Source organism: Ailuropoda melanoleuca, chromosome 5, assembly GCF_002007445.2.
Source record: "Ailuropoda melanoleuca isolate Jingjing chromosome 5, ASM200744v2, whole genome shotgun sequence".
Lineage (NCBI taxonomy): Eukaryota > Metazoa > Chordata > Mammalia > Carnivora > Ursidae > Ailuropoda > Ailuropoda melanoleuca.
This window is the reverse complement of record NC_048222.1, coordinates 42,807,195-42,829,331: the sequence shown is the minus strand read 5'-3', so window position 1 is coordinate 42,829,331 and position 22,137 is coordinate 42,807,195. Positions and strand designations below refer to the sequence as shown.

Here is a 22,137-nt window from a genome sequence, read left to right as displayed (position 1 = left end):
CCAGTGTCCCCATGGGGCCAGGACTGGCCTCCCCTGCAGTTCTTTTTGTCGGAGCGCCACCTGGTGGTTGTTACAGCAGCAGGCTGAGTGCCTGGTTATCTGTCCATGTTTCCCTTGCAGAACACCAAGTGCCCGGATAAAGTCAGCTTCACGGGCCCGGACTGGCTCACCCAAGGAGGTGCTGGAGGTGCCATTTAGACATCAGTTAAATGGTGTTGATCATCTGTTTGCCGTTCCTGCCATGACCGAAGGCAGACCCTTGGCTATCTCACCTCCACCAGATCCCCGGACTCCCCGACCCTCCCTCTTCCTCAGGAGCTGGAGAGCTGGTACTTAGCAAAAATATTTATTCTCTTGGCCACAGTCGTGACTGTTGTGGCCCATGTGGAGATGAAGGCACGGGGAGCAGCCAGGGGAACGTGGCCTCAGCCCAGAGAAGTCACTGCTCTGTTCCCCAAGGCCCTGGTCAGCTGCCGGAGCAGTGCCAGCACCCCTCACCCTCACCCCGAGGGAGGGACTCCCAAGCACTGGGTAAGGTCTGAAGACAGCACAGCAGCCATACCCCTCTCACCGTCATTACCACAATCACCAGATTCCTGCATCTCCCCAGCAGTTTGGGCCCTGGGAACTGGCAGCATGTGGAGGAATTAGAATCTCAGGAAAGAAATTGGGGGCTGTTTTCTCTGTACTTGTGAAAACAAGGTCTTCAAACATGAAGACTTCTCCCCTCTCACGTGAGCACATATAAATGCTCAGAGCCTAGCCTGGAAAGGAAGACCAAGGCATTTGCCCCACCGTGGCCTTGGGCTGCCCATCAGGCAGAGGGCCGGGGTCCCAACACTGGCACAGGGCTCCCCAGGGATACTGGGAGTAACCTGGAGCTGGAGCATGAATGGAGTCTGTGAAATAGAACCTGCACCCCCACTAAGTCCTGCTGCTTCTTAGCCCCCAACTCCTTGCCCTTGTCTCTCTTTCCTCCTGACCCCTTGGTGCCTTTGCCAGGGGGATGCCCATGCTGATTGCTCCTTTTCTTTTCCACTGCTTGGCTCTTACGACTCAGGCAAGTAAAATAGTATTCCCCCAGCATGGGGAACTTTGGAGTCTGCCAGGTCACCTTAGGGCAAGGCCCAGGGGGCAGGCCCTGGGAGCACCCAGCAGTTCTTAGAGATGTCCTGTCCATTCAGCCATCTGAGTATCCTCCTCATTTAGGGCCACAACTATATACAGCCCAGTTGCTCTGTATACAAGTATATGATTTTCTCTAGCTCAGTCTATAACCCCGTGTGTGCCAATATAAGCTGTGTTTCTTTGTAACACATGTTCTTGTTTTAGGGGCCACTGGCCCTGGGAAGTTTGGTGTTCCTTAGACCCTGGGGTAGCACATGCAGTGCGCTCAGTGGAGCTGTGCTGTGCGGCAGCAGACATTGCTCCGCTCTCCGTAGAAATGCAGTCTGCCAGTCCAGCTTTATGCTCTTGGCCCTGGGAAAGTGACGATGATTGGGTAGCTTTATCGGAGTCACTTCTTCCCCAAGGTATGGGGAGCTTCAGCTCTTCTTTTGCTTTTGAGGTATCATGCCTTTGTTCTTGGCTGTCTTTCCTTGAACTTCTGGATTGAGAAAGACTGACACACACCAGCCTAGGCTAGAGAGGGGTATTTGTGACCAGAGTGCCAAAGTGACCGTTTAAGAGCAAGGACTTGGCTCTCAGTTTGGGGCATGGGGGTGGAGGACAATAAGCACAATGCCCAGCATAGGCTATTTTCCAAGAACCCGGGTGCCCTACACTGAATGGCTTGAGGTCATTTGCCCAAGAGGAGCTCCTCTGACCTATAGACCTTTCTTCAGGTTTTCATGTCATTGTTTTTATTCAAATTGGATTCTGAGGCCTCTCCCAAAACCCACTGTTTTAGATCACTTAGCAGGCCCCCAAGCAGCCTCCCTTGCCCCCTTCATTCCTTCTGCCTCCTGCTAACCCGGAGAGCAGTGCTCTGGGCAGTGACTTCCCTTTTATCCATGGAAGTAGTTGGTTTGGACGCCTTCACCCCACCTAACCTGAGTCACCCCCACCAAGAGGATGACTCTGAATTTCAGCCTGATTATGCCCTGCCAGGCTCCTGTGGGGTGGAGCCAAGGGCCCATCTCTGTTCCTGTTTGTTTTTAAATATTGTTGTGTGTTTTGTATCTGTGGCGCTGGCTTACAGCGTGCTCTGTACATATTGTAAAGAAACTGTTGCAGTAATTTTCTTTCCCGTTGGGCAGGCCTGGCCCCACATTCCTGCCCTTTCCACTTTGTTCTGTAACACAGAGAAGAGGAACTTCTGTATTAGCAGGGCAGTCTTGGGTTCTGCAGAAGGGGACAGCTTTTTCTTTTCTTTAGAAAACATTTGGCTCTCTGATCCTTATATCCAAGGCTCTGTAGAAAAGTAGGAGCTGAGCTGCCCAGAAGAGCAGGTGAAAGCAACAGCGGCAGAATAGCACTGCCTTTTCCCTGGTCCCCGCTCCCCACCAGGTCCAGCCTTCCCTCCCTGAAACAACAGGAAGCAGCAGCAGCAGTGGAGGAAAACAGATCCTTGACCAGTGCCAAGGGAAGGACCTGCTGTCCACCTCCAGCCACTCCGTATAGGGAGGCGGCCGCCAGGTGGGGGTACCTGTGGCACCTGTGACCTGCTCAGAGAAATGAGACCCTCAGCTAGGATCCCACCCCATGAGGAAAGGCTGGCAAAGTGTGCTGTTAAGGCCACGACCCCCAGACCGAGGCTTACTGTGAGCCAGCCCTGCCCAGGCCTCTTCAAAGACCTCACTCCACACGAGAAGCTAGAGGGCAGGAGCCTCACCCCCAGCTAGGACAGCCTCAGCTTGGAGAGCTACTCTTTAGGGCTCACGTCTGCTTCCTCATTTAAGGTGTGCTGGTCTCCTTCATCCCCCTTCCCTGCCTGTACATGTATGTGTACATGTATGAAGCTCCCTTCTCTTACCTCACCCCCTCCACACGTCTCCAGGTCAAAAGACCACATGCAGAAAGAAGGGTTAAGAGGGCACCCCATGAAATGAAACGGTGATTCTTGAATCTTCTCTCCAGGCTCCAAGGCGAGGGTGAGAAGATATGGCTTGGGGGTTGGGAGGGTGAGACCGTAGAAGGGCTAGAGTTACTGTACACAGGCTTTGAGGTCACCCATGTCGCATATTATACTATGTACCCTGTCACCATCCCAGTGTCTCCTCTCCTGCCCCTGTGATTCAACTGGGCAGCTAGTTGGCCCCATGATTTTGGGCCTTTGTCATTTGTTTTACTACTAGAGCATCCCAGGAAGCTTTCTGATGATCCTCTGCCATGGGCCCCTCCTGGGATCAAGCCCCTCCCAGGCCCTGCCCCCAGCCCCTCTTGCCCCAGCCCACCCGCTTGCCTTGGTGCTCAGCCCCCCCATCGGGAGCAGGTTGGGGCGAGCTGGAGGCCCGGGCTGGAGGGGCAGTGTTGCTGTTCATAGCTTTTGTTCCATTGGCGTTGCTCTGTTGGATTTAATTTCAGTCTTCCTGATTCTTCCCTTCTGTAAAGTGTACATTACCAAGTTCCTTGTTTTTTATATATATATATATAAATATATATATATACAAACTGTACTCTTTTTGCCTTTGTACATTCAGGCAAGAAGAGAAAATAAATCTTTTTAAGAGACAATCACAAATCTGTGAGGGCTGCTGGTTATTTCTCCTGGAGTTTGCTGCTGAGCTGCCTCCTCCTTCCTCCTTCCTCCCCACTTTTCTGTTTTCCCTCAGCCTTCCTATCTTCCTGGTCCTGCTCCATATGCATCCTCTGCTCCACCTTCCCATGGCAAACTGTTGAATCCAGTGTCCAGACTACCTGCCCTGCAGCCCTTTCTTGCCCAGCAGTGTTTTCCGGCTTGGCCACTGGCTTAGCCAGAGGCTTGATCCTGTGCCCCAGCCTCTCCTGTCTTCCCCCTTAGATCCCATTCACCAAAGTGGCTTTGGGCCCCTTGGTACCCTGGAACCCGGGACCTGTCTCCCGGAGGCCCTGGCTTTGGACACTTACTTGTGAAACTATGCAGCTGGGAGCTCTCTGCTTAAGAGTTTGCACTATTTAAACCTGCCTGGGAGTTAGAACGGATGGTTTTTAGGAATGAGTGAGAACTGTCCCCTAATACTCCCCCTAAAGTCCAGCCTCCAGAGTGCTCTGATCCAGATTCCAGAGAATCATTCCTGGCTGGTAGACTCCTGTGGCTACCCCATTAGAACAAGGGCTAAGGGTTTAGGAGTCGAGCATTTGATCAGAACTTTAAAGGGTGGTACATTCTGACACAGAGCCCAACCAAACCATTGTTCTGTCTCTTGAACTGTCTTTTTCCTCTGATCTCCTGCTCCCCCTTTTTTCCCCTTTCTCTACTTCCTTTTCTTAATTGGCTTTGGAATTGAAGTATATTTTTAAATTATTTGTTGTATTTATTGAATAAAGTTTTTAATGTCCCTGTTCTTAAATTTAGACTTAGTTTGCCTTTCACATAACCTCCCTATCCATCACCTCTCAAAATATTACACTTTCTAAGTTACTTTTTTAATTGGAGTGCAGCTTTTGGGTACCAGATTTCTTTCCTGCCAGCAGTCTTATCTGGCAAAATTTTCCTTTTTGAAAGGGAAATCTTAACTGAGCACCTGGGTTTCCAATTCTGCCCTTCTACTTCTAGCTGTATTAAAGGGGATCCACCAGCAGATGGCAGCAGAACATCAGCCGTGTTTCCTGTCCCCTCTGCTTGTTTGAAGGGCTAGTAAAGGACTGCATTTTGTCTTGGTTCTTTATCCCAGTCTTGTCTTGTAGAGTCCCTGGGCTTGAGTTTACCCTGATCCCAAACTGCCTACATTAACTTGGCTATTGTCCACATTCACGTGGACCTCTACTGTAGCTGTCTCACAGTAGTGGCCGTTTTCCAGTCCCTGCCTTTAAAAGGCTGGGAGACCCTCTAGGGGTCTTCGAGTCCTTCCTGTTCCCGCCAAATGTCTAGGCCCAGACCTTCGAATAATGTGGAAGGTGGAGGTGTTACACTTTTAATAACACGGCCCGGTGTGAAAACACAAATAAGCTCCACACACAATACTGTGGAAATGGGCCAAAGACAGAAAAACTAAGGACAAGCACAGCTCAACAGAGCAATCGTTCCAAAGCTGTAGGAAGAAGAACCTGCCCAGCACTCGGGAAAACAGAAGCAAAAGGGGAAAAATGCTATTGTAAGCCCTTAAATTAAAAAGGAGAACTTCTTAAGGGGCACCTGACTGGCCCAGGCAGAACGTACTCCCGATCTCAGGGTTTTGAGTTCAAGCATCATGTCGGGTGTGAAGCCTAGTTTAAAAAGAAGAAAAAAAAAAAAGTTCTAGCTCCCTACAGTGCCACTGAGAGCTCATCAATCAGCTGGGAGTGCAAGGGGAATGGCAGCCACACTGTCCTAGGGAAGGTGTGTGCTGCTTCCTCCAAACACCTCCGGGAATGAGAAGGTCAGGCACCTCCATGCAAAAGTCAGAACTCAGCTTCTGGACCCAGCCTTCTATACAGAAGGAAACACTGAGCTTGGATCCTGGGTAGGGCCTCTATCTTGGATGAAGCTGATGTGTACATACCTCCCTAGGGGGTACTGGCAGTTTGTCCCAGACTCCTAGCAACCGTGTTTTGCACTGTAATGCAGCCCCAAAGGCTTCAGCCGGTTTATCTGTCCTGATGCACCACAGCTTTTGTCCTGAGATGCGCGTAATCACACCCGCTAGCGTTAGGCTCTAGACTCAAAAGAGTAGTGGTAGAAAGCCGGTCCTGGTACAGGAATGAAAAACAGACCAACCACAACTTTAAATCAGTTTATTGACACAGTAACACAACACACTTGCCTCCCTGACACCCCCACCCCCCTCTCACCCAATCTAGATCTCTCCCCCTTCCTCCCCGCTTAGAACAAGCTGTTCTTTGAAAACAGAAAAGGGCAGGCCACTTCTACACGTTCAGTCCCACCCCTAAGCCCTGTGGGGCAGGGGCTCAGGCACTACTCAGAACCTTTTGGTGGCGGGGGCGGGGGGGGGGGCAATCAGCACTATACTCAGCCAGGCAGAGGCATCCAGTCCCTAAGAACAGATTCCCACACGACCCCCAGGCCCTGAGTTGCTACTCCTCTTCCTCTCTGCTCCTCCTCTTCCTCTCTGCTCTCTGTGACCCTAGGAAGGAGACACCTTGGGGCCTGGGCCTGCAGCCAGGAGCAAGGACTCCTGGCTGTGATTTGAGAATTGGAAGTTTAGCTAGTGTTTTAAGGCCCAGGCACCCCAAAGAAAGCCCTGGTGGCGGGAGTGAACTTCAATGCCCCTATTTAAAATGCACTGATAACATTAAACAGATTAAGCCAGCTTAACCAAATGCCAGAATAACACTAAGCTGTAAAGAAGGAGGGGGTCAGACCTGGTTTTTCCAGGCCAGACACAAATGCACACAGAGGAGCCCAGGTGGAGTGTCGAAAAACAAGGACACAGCCCAGGGGCCAAAAAGCCTATACTCAGGAGTCCCTGGGTTAAAAGCAAGGAAAGAAAATACACAAGTCTTAAAAACCAAAAAAGAAAGCCCAACAGCAGGGGAACCTGAGCCTGACAGTGCTGCCCACCAGCCCTCCAGGCCTTGCCCCTGGACCCAGACAGTCCCTCCCCCTCTAGGCAATGTCCTCCCCTAGGCTAGATAGAGCACATCACACAGCGCAGTTTAAAAAGCTTCTAATGCCAGTTCATAAACATCTTCATTTACTATTGGTGATTACATGTGAATAATATGTTTATACTGTTCTTTATGGAAAACAATTTCAACGAGTCAACTCCGAGAACATAATAGGCAACCCTCACCCTGAGCCCCTCAGCGTCCTTCCCTAGACAGCAAGGAGCCCCCTCCTCTGTCCCAGGGCTGCCTAACTTCCCCTCTTCCCCCACTGTGGCTCTTGGGCAAAGCATCCTCTATGACCATTAGTCCTCATCGGACAAGTTCTGGTCCAGGGGGTAAACCATGAACATCACATCTGGCCGAGAGGGAACACAGGGATGGCCTGGACGCACAATCTCAAAGCCCAGGAAGCTGAAGGTCTTCAGGAGTGGAGCTGCAGAAGAGTGTAAAAAGGATTCTGATAAGAAACATGAGAGTAGGTTCAAATCAAGGGAAAAAAAAAAAAAAGATGGAATAAATAAGCACTAGGCCTTTACTAAAAACCCTTCAGGCCCTCCCACCCCTATGATTTCCCACGGCTTATATGGCAAACTCAAGAGCCCTACTTCAGTGAATAGGGAGCCCCTCCTCCCCCCTCACTACTTCCCCACTCTCTGGACAGTAGGTCTCAGGCTACTTTGATTCCTCACCTCTGTCTTCCCGGCCCTTCCTGAAGCAGATGAAGACATAGTTCACTTTCATCTTCTCTTCAGCAAACTCTAGCAGTGCTAACAATCTGCCAGAGGCAAAGAAAACAACTCAGGCCCACTACCACCTCTCTAGACTTCCCACCCAGCCACCCACCCTCAAGAAAGCCTTCTCTGAGGCTTACAGCCAGCAATATAAATAGGGAACCTCCAGGGAGAAGCTTCCTATTTCGATAGCCCTGAGTTCAGAAAAAAGCCACAATCCCAAAGAAAAATGTTACTGAATTATCTCGTCCTGGAATAAGGGTTCTTCTGAAATTAACACTAACCAACTTCACTAATGCAGTTCACAGGAGAGTATGGGGCCTAGGAAGAGAACGTGGTTTTTCAGGGGTCTTCCAAAGTTGCAAAATTTGATGACCACGGTCACTGAGACAGACTCTGGGCCCTGACACTGCCTAAAAGGATTTCCTCAAGAGAAAGGGGCAACTCAAGAGAACTCCATCTTTAAGATTGTTTCTTACACACGGGGCTGCCTTGCAGGGCCTTGCCCGATCCAGTGAAATCCCACTGTAGCTCAGAGATTCCTGCCCTTTTGAACTGTATCATTGTATGGCGGCTCAAGGGGGATTTAATGACTGCGGAGAAGAGTGAACCATGGGGTGATTAAATGACAGGGATTTGGTTAATGTGATAATGATCTCCTTTAATTATAACCTACAGCAGGCCTGTTTTACTGGCTAAAAATAACCTGTTACAAACTGGTATCTGCTTGGGAAACCTAGAGCTAGGGAAGAAGGCAGACTCTCTGTTCATCTGCTGGCCCCAACAACCATATGCCCTTCTCTGGAACGGGCCCTCCTTCCCCTTCCCCAGCACCTGCTCCTTACCCTTCTTTGCTCCCATCAGCTAATAATCCATCTGGGATTTCTACAAACAGGCTCTGGCTGGACAGGACTGCATCCCAGGAAGAGACTTTCACCTCGGTGACCTCATACTGGAAGTGGACAATGTGAGGTTTTCCATCGTTCACAGGGAGGTCCTGGGTCACAGTGAGCTTCTCGTCCTGGGAGGAGATCAGGTCAGAGGACCAGGTCACTACAGCTCTGGCCACATCACAGGCTCCCTAACCTAGGCGGTCCTGGGAGTCCTCTTGAGCCAATCTCAGCGTAGTATGGGATGAAGGACACACTGAAAATGCAGAGCTGCATGCTGGCTAAATGGAGCCATCCATCACTCGTCAGGCATAAAGAGAAGCTGATGATAGCTACAAGTCAGCATGATGGGAAGGGAAATATTTACCAAGTGTCCACTAGATGCCAAGTACTGTGCAAAGTGCTTTCCCATTTTTTAGTCACCACCAGAAGCATCTGAGGTAGTTATTAATACCCCCATTTTAAATCTGAGACACTAGGGGCCCAGAACAATTAAGCAACTGACCCGAGGCTCCATAGCTAGTAAATGGCAGAGCTGACATTAAACCAGTTCACCCTGACTCTAAACTCGTGTGTCCCCCCCAACACAAAGTTCTTTCCCTTCTCTCTCTGAAAAAGAAACATTAGAAACAAATGAGGATATATATATATGCGAGGGCCTGACTGAGGCCCAGCACAACCAAAGCCTGCTTCCAAGTACACTGCAGGTCCACGTTGTCTCCCCCGGGCACAGCCTCAAGAGCCCAGAACTGAGCCACCCTGCCACCCCCTCAATGCCAATCTTGGGGAAAAGCTAGCCAACTTTTTCTGGGCCTCAATCACAGGAGATTAAAGGGCAGCAAAGGACTGGCTGCCCCAGCCCGGATCATTCTTAGGGCAGATGGCCAGCGTTCTCTAAAGCTCCTGGGATGTACTCTATGTTGCCAGGATGACAGATGATGGAGATGCAAAGCCCCTTCTCCTGCCCCTCACCCCCACCACACTACCCAGCCTGCCCCCAATCAGGCCAGTGAGGGATGGAAATCAGAATGCCTAATAGTCACGGAAAACTGCTCCTCCTCCTCACTGCTTGATATTTCTCAAGAGAAACTAAGGAGTCACACCAAAAAGAGTTCTTGCACCCTGCACCCTTCCCATTCATGCGTTCTCCTTCCCACTCAGGACCCTGAACCAGCACTGAAGTGCTGACCACCAAGCTAAGAAGATGGCAGTGTTTGCTTAATGCAGATCTCCTCCTAGTACTCCCCAAAGCCACAGAGCAGCCGCCTCAGGTGACAGTCCTTCCTGACTCCCCTACTGGCCTGACCCAAGAGAAGACTAAAGAAGGCGACTACTGCCTCAAGCAGCAGCTGAGTGGACTCTCAGCTCTGCTACACGCCTTCCGCCCCAGAGTCGTCCTTACCTTGTATATTAGAGCTGAGACAGAAGGATCCCTGCCGCCCCCTCGCCCACCGGGGATCTTCGACAGTGGGTGAGGGGCATCAGGAGCACCACAGAGGCCCCGGAACAATGTGCCTGCAGCACTGGAGCTGGGGACAGTTACTCAAAGGCAAAATACTACTGCAAAAGACAGAGAAGGTGAGACAGTAAACACCAAGACTTAAAAATTTAACACAACATCCCACTCCAACCCCTGCCCTGGCTCTCCCTAAAAAAGTGCTCTAAGCTACACCACTGCCCCGCCCCCCAAATCCTTTCACTTCAGCTTCCAGACCTACTTCTGTGCTCTTCAAACGTACCCACCAGAAAGCAGCGGGAATCCAGCTGGACATATCTGACCAGAGGATTACCTGCTCAACATCAAACAAATCCCTGGGACGCTGGCAAACCCCGAGAGGAACCAGATCCTGGTTTGCCTTCAAGGCCTTGGCGTCCTGTCTGCAAGTCCCCTTCCTTATTCTAAGTACTTCAACAACCTATGTGGCAATCTCAAAACCTACACAGTCACTTCTGGCTAGAGAGGCAAATGGGCCTCGAGATCATGAGGGCTGAATACCATGTCCCTGAGGAACTCCCCAGGCCACTTTTCCAGGAATAGCTTCCTCCCCAATCTAAACAAAAGACCTGGACAAGAAATCAATAACCCAAATGTCTCCAGGGTCAAGAACTGAATTAAATCCAGGGATTTGGCTCTCAGAGAAGAAGTGCACTATAGTACAGAGTATTATGGTCTGAGTTTGTCCCTGGTATGCCACCAAATGTTGGGCTTCCTTGCCCTTCTTTGCTAGAATCTGACCTGGGCATGGGAGTTTAGGTAATACTGATGTGATCAGAATGGACACTCAGGCACATGTGTATCAGGGAGAAGGAATATATGCTGGAAACTGAGTGAGGAAGCCAATAATCGATGGATTACAGAGGGTGAAAGGCTCCTAAAGGAGCTGTCACCTCCAGGTGTGTGCCCTTACTGATGCCATGATTTTCAGATGGACCCAACAGGGCTCCAAATCAGCTCCTCTGCTTTCTTTGAATCTGAATGAGTGTTTCCTTAGGTTGAGCTGTAGCTCACTTCACAAGGGAGCAGAGAAAGCAGTAGACGGTCTGTGCATGTACACCACGCGCTGGCAATAGGCCTGTCCCATGACCCCAACACCCCAGCCTCCAGGAGCTGGAATGCAATGGAGAACATATGGGAGGACACTGCAGGGGTATGCTAGAGCCCACTCGCACAACTGTGCCCCTATCTTCCCAACTATGTGTTTAATGATGTCACGTTGGTAGCTTAAATGGGCCATAGGGGAAATATTTACACCACAGAAATAAGCAAATGACATAAATCATGGCTTTTTTTTTTTCCTTCCCTGAAAGCCAGTTGTAATACGATGCAAGGCACCATTCTTCACACTTTCTGCTTTATGTGGCATGGCATGCCAGATTTGAGTTCTTCACTTGGGCTCAGAGTGATAAAACTGAACTCACACCTAACATGGCAATGGTACAATAACCAAAGGGGCATCCAACTAAGATCCTCAGTACTGAGAGACTTGTGTGAGCATTCCAGCAGAGACAGGAAGTCCAAACCCATCACTGCTCTAGCTCAACTCCTCTTTCTCTCAAGGATTTCAACCAGGGGCCTGAAATTACACTTAGAAATTTCATTGCATGGTGCCTGGGTGGCTCAGTCAGTTAAGCATCCGACTCCTGGATTTCAGCTTAGGTCATGATCTCAGGGTCCTGATATCAAGCCCCGTGTCCGGTTTGACACTCAGTGGGGAGTCTGCCTGAGAGTCTCTTCCTCTGCCCCTCCCCTGACTCACGCTCATGCACACGCACACATACTCTAATAAATAAATAAATAAATCCTTAAAAAAAGAAAGAAAAATTTCACTGGGAGATGGGAGTTCCCAGGGCAGTGTCGGTGGGCCTGGCGCAGCATCAGTACCTGGGGGTAAAAAACACGTGCCCCACCTCCTCCTGCCTCCTCTGGAAGCCTCAGGCCACCCTCATCCTCCCCCACTCTTAGCCTCGTCAACACAAACCAGCAGAAGGGGCATGACTGAGGACTATGTTGTTTTCAAGGAGGGACTTATTTTCTACTAGGGACAATAAACTATTATCATCCTCCTGTTCCAATGTGTTAAGGGACAGAATAATAGTGTCCAGGCCAGAAAAAATTAAGGGGGGGCTTCCCTAAGCAAATGTATATACACCCCCACACACACACACACATGAAATGGTTCTGTTCCCATTCCCTAGCGACCACCTCGGGCCTCTGTTGAGGTTCTTGCAGAAACATCAGGAAGGCTGGGTCACTGAAGAAAGCTGGCTTGCAAAATGTTGGTCAGTGGAGCTACCCAAGAACTCGGCAGACTTCTCTGGGGTAGACAGATGAGATACAGCCTTGTATACCAGAATTACATGGGTTCACAAAACAACCAGGTCCCCCTGCAGTTCTAGACTTCTGGTGCTAACCTCAGACTCCTACTTCCAAGGAAATTATTCCTCCCTGGTCTTTGGATGAGAGAGCTACATTCAACCCGATGGGCATTCCAACCACTATCTTCATTCTGAGCTAATTTTTACTTGCAAAGAGCAAAAGCAATGGGCGAACCTATTGGAAAGATCAGAGTAAGGTGGATTTTCCTTTTTTTGATCCAGAATCCGCTACATCTTCCTAGAAATAATTCCTAGGGCCTGCCCTGTGTCCAGCACTAACCTATGTGCTCACTCCTCTTGAAGTAAATGCAAGAAGTGTACTGCATGGTAACAAATCATTTACTTCCCTACTCTTATACACAAGCGTCCTAGAAACTCCTCCTCCTCCCCAACAAAGTCTACACGAGAGCTGTGTGAGTTAGGGTGGGAGGGCGTTTTGGGTCCCCACCCTGGGATCCACTTCCAGTTCCCTAAGAGAAACAGCTAGGGTTTAGGATAAACTTAGTAGAAATCAAGAAATTATCTTCATCATCCATCATATATCATATCCATATCATATATATATATATGTGTCACACTCTCAGATTTTAAAGTATTCTACAAAATTATAGTAAGCAAAACAGTATAGTACTGGCACAAAAAGAGACACATAGATCAATGGAATATAATAGATAGCCCAGAAATAAACCCATACATGTATGTTCAATTAATCTACGACAAAGGAGGCAAGAATATACAATGGGGGAAATTACAGTCTCTTCAAAAAATGGTGTTGGGAAAACTGGACAGCTATATGCAAAAGAACAAAACTGGACCACTTTCTCATGCAATACACAAAACTAAATTCAAGATGGATTAGAGACTTATATGTAAAACCTGAAACCACAAAACACCTAGAAAACATAGCGGTAAGCACTTCATCAGTCTTAGCACTATCTTTTTTGGGTCTTTCTCCTTAGGCAAGGAAAACAAAACAAACAAATGGGACTACACAGAACTAAAAAGCTTGCAAAGGAAACTGAACAAAAAGGCAACCAAATGAATGGAAGAAGATATTTGCAAATGATATACCCAATAAGGGATTAACATCCAAAATATGTAAAGAACTCATACAAGGGTGCCTGGCTGGCTGAGTCGGCGAAGCATGCAACTCTTAATCTCAGGGTCATTGAGTCTGAGCCCCATGGTGGGTGTAGAGATTAAAAAAATAATAATAAAATCTAAAATAAAAAAACAAAAAACCCAACAGCTCATACAACTCAATATCAAAAAACAATCTGATCAAAAAACAGGCAGAGGAGGGGCACCTGTGTGGCTCAGTTGTTTGAGCATCTGACTCTTTGATTTCAGCTCAGGGTCCTGGGATAGAGACCCACCCGCATCGGGCTCTGTGCTAGGTGGGGAGTCCGCTTGAGGATTTCTCTACCTTTCCGTCTGCTCCTACCCCCACTCATGCTCTCTCTCTAAAATAAACAAATCTTTTTTTTTTTTAAGATTTTATTTATTTGACACAGAGAGAGACAGCCAGCGAGAGAGGGAACACAAGCAGGGGGAGTGGGAGAGGAAGAAGCAGGCTTCCAGCAGAGGAGCCTGATGTGGGGCTCGATCCCAGAACGCTGGGATCACGCCCTGAGCCGAAGGCAGACGCTTAACGACTGAGCCACCCAGGCGCCCCTAAAATAAACAAATCTTTAAAAGGGGGGGGCAGAGGATCTCAAAAGACATTTGTCATATAACATATGTCAAAGAAGACATATAAATAGCCAACAGGCATGTGAAAAGATGCTGAACATCACTAATCATCAGGGAAAGGCAAATCAAAACCATAGTGATACATATCACCTCATACCTGTCACAATGGCTAGTATCAAAATGACAAGAAATAACAAGGTTGGTGGTGATTCAGTCGGTTGAGCAGTCAACTTTTTTGGTTTCGGCTCACGTCATGATCTCAGGGTCATGAGGCTGGGCCCCAAGACTCTCTCTCTCCCTCTCCCTCTGCTCTCTCAACCTCCTCCCCTTCTCTTAAAAAAAAAGGTAAGAAACAACAAGTGTTGGTGAGGATGTGGAGAAAAAGGAACCCTTGTGCACTATTGTTGGGAATGCAAACTGGTGCAGCCACTGTGGAAAACAGTATGGAGGTTCCTCAAAAAATTAAAAATAGAACTACCATACAATCCAGCAATTCCACTTCTAGGTATTTATCTGAAAAAAAATGAAAACACTAATTCAAGAAGATATACACACCCTTATGTTCATCACAGCATTATTTATGACTGCCAAGACACAGAAGCAACTTAACTGTCCATCCATATATGAACGGATAAGGATTGCGGTATATATGCACATAGGTATACTACTTGGCCATAAAAAAGAATGAAATCTTGCCATTTGTGAAAACATGAATAAACCTAGAGGGCATTACGCTAAGTGAAATAAGTCGGAGAAAGACCAATACTTTATGATTTCACTTAGGTGTGGAATCTAAAGGAACAAAACAAACAAAACAGAAACAGACTTACAGATACAGAGAACAAACTGATGGTTGCCAGAGGATGAAATAGGTGAAGAGGAGTAAGAGGTACAATCCTCCATTTACAAAATAAGTAAGACATGTAATGTAGAACACAGGGAATACAGTCAATAATATTGTAACAACTTTGCATGGTGACACATGGTACCATTTTGTAATGTATATAAATACTGAATCACTATGTTGTATGCCTAAAACTAATACAACACAGTATGTCGTATTTTCTCAATTAAAAAAAGAAAGAACAGGGGTATCTGGCTGGCTCACTTGGTAGAGCATGTGACTCTCGATCTCAGGGTCATGAGTTCGAGCCGCACACTGGGTGCAGAGATTACTTAAAAATAAATTTTTAAAAAAAAGTCTTCTGTTCTTTTATTGACTTTAGTCTTCCAAATGGTATTGTGACAAAATATGCCACCAATCTCATCAGAGAACAGGGACTCTTGCAGGAACTTTTGCACAGTGAAAGTGGCTTCTAAACACAGGTTCTTCTGTCACAAGATCCAAACCAGATTATGTTTCATATTCAGTTCAGTTGTGTTTCTACTGGCTCCAATGCCTAGCTTTTTCCACTCCTTCCTCACATCCTGCTCACTCCACTGGGGGGCAGGCATGGTTTAATCTTTACCACCAAAAAGATGATTTAAGAAGCTCAGTCTAGAGCCTGAAAAGATCAGGCTCATTAAGAATCATCAAATCTATCAGACTGAACCCAAACATCCAGCTGGGCTGGTCTTGCTTTGGAGAAGAAAAAAAACATACCATGCTAGAAATGAGGGTGTCAAATATCCAAGTCAGTTCAGAAGAGAGATGGGAGATTAGAGCCTATCTGTTAGTGCCTTTTATTTTCTCAGCTGTTATCAGACATGCCCCTGGAAACACTCCTCAGGATACATATGAGTGCTACCGACACGTCACATCCTGCTGCCTCTAATTTAAAGCATTCTGTGAAACTGTTACTGAAATGTCCTTAGCAAGTTATAATTTCATACACTGGCTACAGACAGGCAGTGTATGCAGATGTATTCCTGGGGAATGTTGCGGGTAAATCACATTTTTATCATTCAAATCCATTTTTAAATCTCTAGGATGCTACTATTTAAAGGAAGTACCTTTAAATCTCTTGATAGAGTAAAGGATCTCCTGTTAAAGAATCACTTTGAGGGGCGCCTGGGTGGCTCAGTTGGTTAGGCAACTACCTTTGGCTTGGGTCATGATCCCAGGGTCCTGGGATCAACCCCTGCATCGGACTCTCTGCTCTCTCCCTCTCCCCCTCCTCCAGCTTGTGCTCTCTCTTGTTCACTCTCTGTCTCTCAAATAAATAATAAATAAAAATCTTTAGAAGAAAAAAAGAATCACTTTCAGTTGACTTAATGTCAGTTTTGATTTTTATATTTAGTGTGCTCAAAGCAGGGGATGGCCTGCTACATAGAGATTTAATATAATTCTGTGGCTGACTTCCATTCAGCTACATCTAACAAATATGTGAATTCATAATCTCCTTGATATACTTTTGATCACATTTCACTTGAATCGGTGGCCTGACCTTGCATCCTTTCTCTCTGGTTTCCATTACCTGTCAGGGGAGAGTCAGATGGCCTGGCTTACTTACCTTGTGCTATCAAATGAAAAGACATAAAAACCACATCCCCAAGCATTCTACATTTATCCCCCTCTCTCAGCCTCTTCTGATCCATTCGTGTCTCAGGCTCTACCTCATAGAACACTCTCTAGGCCCAGACTTCCCTCACACAGGCTGCTGTTAATGAGACTAGAAAGGTCTCTGATGACTAATCCCTACGCAAAGAGGGACCAATCCAGGGCTGCCATCACATTTAGCTAAGAAGAAATAAGAAGAAAGGTAGGAGGTGATGGCCATCTCCAGTCTAGTGGGACCGTAGAGGCTGATTTCCAGCTGCTAATTCCCTTCCCATATGAGAAAGGGACCCTGGTCAGATGCCAGGCATAAGTCATTTCGCTAGGGCTGTTCTGTGTGCCAAAGGGAGTCTACTTGCTAAGCACAATTATAAAGAAAATGACATCACCACTCTGAATCACAGACTGAAAGCAAAACTGGGTTTTGGTTGATTCTCCACAAGAAACACACTTGTGGTGGCAGCTAGAATACCGCCTCTGAGGTCTGTTTATCTTATCGCACAACTGATATTGGTACATCTTCTGCCGAAGGTAGGCAGAAACACATACGCTACAGCGGTGGATAGCAAGGTACTCATGCTTCAAAATTAGACCTTAATTTTACATTTTAAGTACCCTGATCTAGTTTGTATAGTAAACTCATCACCCAGTTCCAGCCTCTCTTCCCAGGACAGAATTACTTCATTGTTAATATAGTATCAAAAAGCCTGGGAAATTTTCTTAAGGCTTATCTTATACAAATCATTGTATTATGCTGCTAACAGAAAACAACCTGTTTTATTCACTTCAAGCAACAAAAGTCTCGCTCACCGACTTGGCTATTTCTGGTTTATAGCTCTCAATTAGGCTTCACAGCCTTCCGAGTCACGGCACCAACTTGAATCAGCACCGCATACTGTTTCAAAAAGGGATGAATTATTCTTTTTTTTTCCAGAAATGCACATATGTAACATCCTCTACCCCACTCCTCAGTCCCCCTTTTTATACTTCTGAGCAGCTCTAAGGCTAAATTTGGATTTCTTGGCAGAGTGAGGAATTACTATTATTAGTCCACACTGCTTTCTGAAGCATACCTCCAATTTGGGGGGATTCCCAACTATACTAGGAGTCTCTATCTCTCTCTGTGGAATGACCTTGAAGGTACATGGTAGGAAAACTTGCTCTCCCTACTATCCCACACCCGACAAGCCACAGTGCCAATAAATAAGGAATAACCAAAACTGTATCTTTGGGGGGAAAGAAAGAAATTCCATCACCAGGGAACAGCTCTCTGAAGATACTCAGGGTAGCTCGGATGTACTCCTGTACTCTGTCCACCCCCAAGAGGAAACACCTGTAGAACCAAATGCTTCTCAAAGCCCATCAAAGATTATTATATGGATCTAAACCCAGGGCAAGGTCTTCCCCACATAATGTACTGTCACAAAGTACTAAGCCAGCGCTAGACACAGACTGTCTTCCTGTCCCCACAAATCCAGGGAGAGAAAGGCCATGGAGTTTGATTTCCTTGGACTTCAGCCTCATGTTCAAAAACCATAATAAACGTGCTTGTTCCTGTGTCGTCTTCTTCCCTGGCCTCCCCCCAATCAGGAATTTGACAATCTGGAGGTACTAATCAGAACAAAACTGGAAAGGAAGAGCTGTGTTTTCAAAACATACTACCGGCTCCTCTGCAACTATTTCTTCCAGGAAACCAAGCCTCCACCTCTAGACTATTTCACTAGAGCCAGGGAAGCTAGAGAGCCCATCCCCCACCCAATGAAAGCGAAACTCCTAGCCAGCTCCCCCTCCCATCTGCGGATACACAACACCAAGCACACAGACTGGGAAGAACATCCGGCTCTTATCGGAATCCCTAGTTAGGGCTCTACCAGGATCCTTTTAGAAAGTTAGGGGCAGGCCAGAGGAGGCTGGGAAACATGTTATGGAAACACGATTGCCATAACGCAAAGAAACCAGACACCCTGCACACACCACACCACACCACCCCGCCCTACCCCCAGGCCAAAGTGGAGGAGCCTGATCCAAGGCCTTGCTCCTGCCCAGGCCCAGGCAGGCCAGCTGGCTCCTCCCTCCACCTGCCTTTCATACGGCCAAGCCCCTCAAATTACCAACACACTAAGCAAGGGCCCTTGAGAGAGAGCAAGCCTGTTTTGCCACTTAGGAAGCTGGAAGGAATCTTAAATTAAGCAAACCCAACCCCCTCTTTTTACAATGAAGCACACTAAGTCAGAACTGGAACTCAGGTCTCACAACCTCATGGTCAATGAAGACCCTTATGTGTTGGTTCCAAGTGCCCAATTCTCAAGGCTCAGCCTGCAAAAGATTTGGCACCTAACAAGCTCAGTCCAGAGAGCTCCAGAGAATGCCTGCTGAGACCACACCACCTTCCAAACCCCACTGTGGAGACAAAAACATAGAATAGAAAAGGAAATCCATCTCATATACCCTTTTTGTGTATTTTCCCACAGGTTCCTTTGCTTCCCTCCACCCCTGCACTTCATCCTGCCCTCTCTCATACCTGCTATCTTATCCTCATCACACACAGCTTTACCACAAGCAACACCTTTGGCATCCAGCACCATCCAACTATTCATCATCTCCACCTCCTCAGCTCCAGAGGGGCCGGAGAGAGAAGATGTAACAAAAGCAGGGACTGAAAAGGGACATGGATACTGCCGGTCTCAGAAAAGGAAAACAGAATGGGATTGTAGGTAAAGAAGCTTTGAAAGGTGGGGGTAATGGGTCAAATACAACCATAACAAATAAGAAAACAAGGAGTTAATTTTCTTTCTGCATATAGGCAAGAAACAGAGGTGTGGGGGCTTGATAAGAGTCTGAGAATGAAAATGGCTAATGGCTGAGAACGGAGTAACTCAAGGTAGGAGAATTTAAGAGGCAGTTGTGGCTATATCGGGTATTTCTGGACAGCACCTGAGGAAGAAAGACTAAGAAATCCCTGAAGGAAACAAGGCCCTTTTCAGTAGAGAAAGACCTGACACTAAAGAAATATGATGGGAAAGGTCTTGGGGGGGTTGGGGGGAGGGGAAAGAAGGCAAATGGTTCTTAGCCCTGACTGCACATTACAAAGAATTACCCAGAGAGCTTCAAAAATATATACTAATAACCAGGCCCCACCCTAGGCCAATTACACCAGATCTTTCAAGGTGGGGTTCAGGTGATTGATTTTTCAAATGTGCAGCCAAGGTTGAGAAACACTGAGATACAAGAAAAGCTAAAAACCCAGCTGGAATATTTAAAGATGGTGCTGCTGAAGGACTGGGAAATGGCAAGTCAGAGACTATCTTAGGGAGAAGAGGAACCTGAATGGCAGGTAGAGCCCCATGGAGGGAAAAAAAAAGCAATAAGGAAGGATATGTTTGTAAAAGGAACTACAGTCTAGCTCTGGACAGACCACAGCACAATTTAAGGAGGATCTACAGGGAACAGATCTGCTTGCAAAACAATGAGGCCCAAGTGTGGAGCAGAGGCCATAAGGCCAAATCTGTGGACAAAGGGTCTGGTGTGCAGAACTAAAGGAGCTTCAGGCTTATTTTGGAAGGGACAGCAACAAGTCTAGGGGGGGAAATGAGGAAGAAAATTCGACCCAAGTTGTAAATGGAAGCTATTCTGATGTAGAAAAAGCAACTAGTGTTAAAAATTGTGAGGAATCAGGATTATGGAACAGTTTCACAGAGTTTGGGGCAGAAACACCAGGTATGTTTGAAGAAGAGATGGATGACAAGGGCTGCCTTGGGAAAAAGAAGAGAGGTAGAGAGAAGGAAGCTGAGTGATCAATTCTGCCTAGTTTGGGCAAGGGGAAGTATGTAGGAGGCAAGTTTATAAAACCACTGGTGCTGTTTCAGAAAGATGTGCAGCCTTTCTCTTCAATTAATGGGAAGACTGGGGTCAGGTTTTGAGGAAGGAAACTTGCAAAGGCCCAGTATCCAGAGTATGGGGCCTGATTTTTAGGCACTGGGAAAGAGAGGGAAGTACAGGGAATAAGAAGAGGCCATCAACAGAAGCAGGGTGGGCTGAGTTCTGAGATCTAATGATCTAAAGATGGGATTCAATTAAGAAGGGAAAAATAAGAGTAAAGAGGAGTTCCAGCTGAGAGAAAGTGTTTAAGAGGGTAGCAGTGTTCAGAAGAGTGTTGGGGGGGAATAGGATGGCAAACAGGAGTCAAGTCCAAAGTGTTTGAGAAATAAAAGGAAGAAGGTTGGGAGACAAGGAAAACGAGGCCTAAATGGGAAAGGGGTGTCGAGGAAGGAAAGATGGGAAAAGATGAAGCAGGAGTAAGGGACCAAAGTGACGGCTGGGAATCACCATAAAAACTATTAGGCCTGAGAAAACGGGGGAGGGGAAGGGTAATGAGTCCAGTTGAGAGCTGAAGGCTGGAGCCTGACTGGGGGAGGGGCGGCAGTGATAAGAGAGGGGTTTGGTTGGAGGATGCAGTTTCAAGGGAAGAGATTCAAAGGGAAGGGTTAAGTGACTTAAAGGGGTAGGCAGAAAGATCTGGGGAAAATGGGAAATAATCTGGGGAATCTGGATGAGGGAAAAGCCCAGTTTGGGGAAAGGGGCACCGTCCGACAGGACTAAAAGGAAATGGGGACTTGACTGGAAGACTGGGTCCTGGTTTGAGGGGGGCTTTGCGGGAGCAGGAGGCCCGGATGAGGGGGATGGGCCGGACTGGAGGGCTAAGGGGCGGAAGGAGGCCCTGCTGCGGGGCTGGGGACTCGGACTAGGGTGGCTGAACTGGGGAAAGGACCCGGGAGGGGGGGGGGAACCGATAAGTCCCGCTGTGGGGGCTGGAACCGGCCGGGGGTTGGGGAAGACCCTCTGGAGCAGATGAGGGGAGGATGGGGGCGGGGAGCCTGGGCCGGGCCGTTACCTGTCCTGGGTGTTTATCATCCTCGGCGGCTCTGCTCAGGGTGGGAGGAGGCGGCGCAGGGAGTGGGTAGGTGAATGAGAGGGTGGGTGTGGGGTCGCGCGCGCGCGGGGCCGATCTCTGCGGGCTAAGTCCCTGTCAGGCCGCGGGCCCAGAACCCTCCTCCTGCCTCAGCGAGCGCCTGCCTCCAACTGACCCTCCCCGGCCGCCGCCGACGCCGCCGCCGCCGCCGCAACCGCCTCGCCCCCGGTGCCTCATCTGCATAGCCCCACCCCAGCGCCGCACGGTGTCCTGGGAAACTGGGGCCCACAACAAAGGGCAAAGCCCGGCCCCGCCTCCGCGCAGGCGCACCAGGGGCTGGGGGGAGGGGCTGCCGGGGTTTGGATGAGAAGCGGCCTTTGCGGGTAGCTGTGGTCGTGGCGGTGGCCTTAGCTGTGCGGCACGAAGTTTCGTTGTATTTCAAGTAGAGTGTTCTGAGCATTGACCCAATCTAGTCATCGTCCCTACCCCTCGTTTGCGTGGGGCCAAGCAGAGGTGTGTCATCTGTAGGCCCTGGGAGGATATTTTATTATACAAAACAAAATCAAATCCAAGAGTAGTACATACATATTAGCGCCATTCCCAGACTGAGCCCGGGTTCACAGATCTCAGTCACCTCAGCTCATAACGGAGATCAGTAACCTCAGCTGCCCCCTGAGATCCACAGTCTCTGCACCTGACAGACATCTCAGGTCAATGGTCAAAGTCTGACACTAGCTGGTGGTCATCTGAAGCCAAATCTCTGTGGGTCAGAATCACAGCCACCTGACAGCAGTGGGGGAAGGCACCGTGGCTAACTTGTTCACAGCCGCTTGAGATCAGTCATGCAAGGTTCAC

At 48.1% G+C, this 22,137-nt stretch overlaps 2 protein-coding genes across 5 annotated transcripts in view; one reads left to right on the top strand and one right to left on the bottom strand.

Annotated features, from left to right (window-relative positions):
* ZNF609 (zinc finger protein 609) overlaps positions 1 to 19,098 on the top strand; it is a 192,903-nt gene extending 173,805 nt beyond the window's left edge. For 2 of the 4 annotated variants that reach the window (XM_034660831.1, XM_002914244.4), the window contains exon 9: positions 121 to 6,587. The gene's annotated coding sequence lies outside the window, so the exon portion shown is untranslated. Of the gene's footprint in view, positions 1 to 120; positions 6,588 to 18,844 lie in introns of those variants that run through there. The other 2 variants (XM_034660832.1, XM_034660830.1) reach the window with 2 other exon arrangements.
* On the bottom strand, positions 6,085 to 21,547 carry OAZ2 (ornithine decarboxylase antizyme 2). The gene is given in 6 exon segments (NM_001291460.1): positions 6,085 to 7,120; positions 7,377 to 7,462; positions 8,264 to 8,439; positions 9,711 to 9,868; positions 21,265 to 21,440; positions 21,520 to 21,547. Coding segments are annotated over 5 exon segments (570 nt in total). The 5' UTR covers positions 21,285 to 21,440; positions 21,520 to 21,547; the 3' UTR covers positions 6,085 to 6,989.
* Between the last annotated feature and the right edge of the window lie 590 nt (positions 21,548 to 22,137).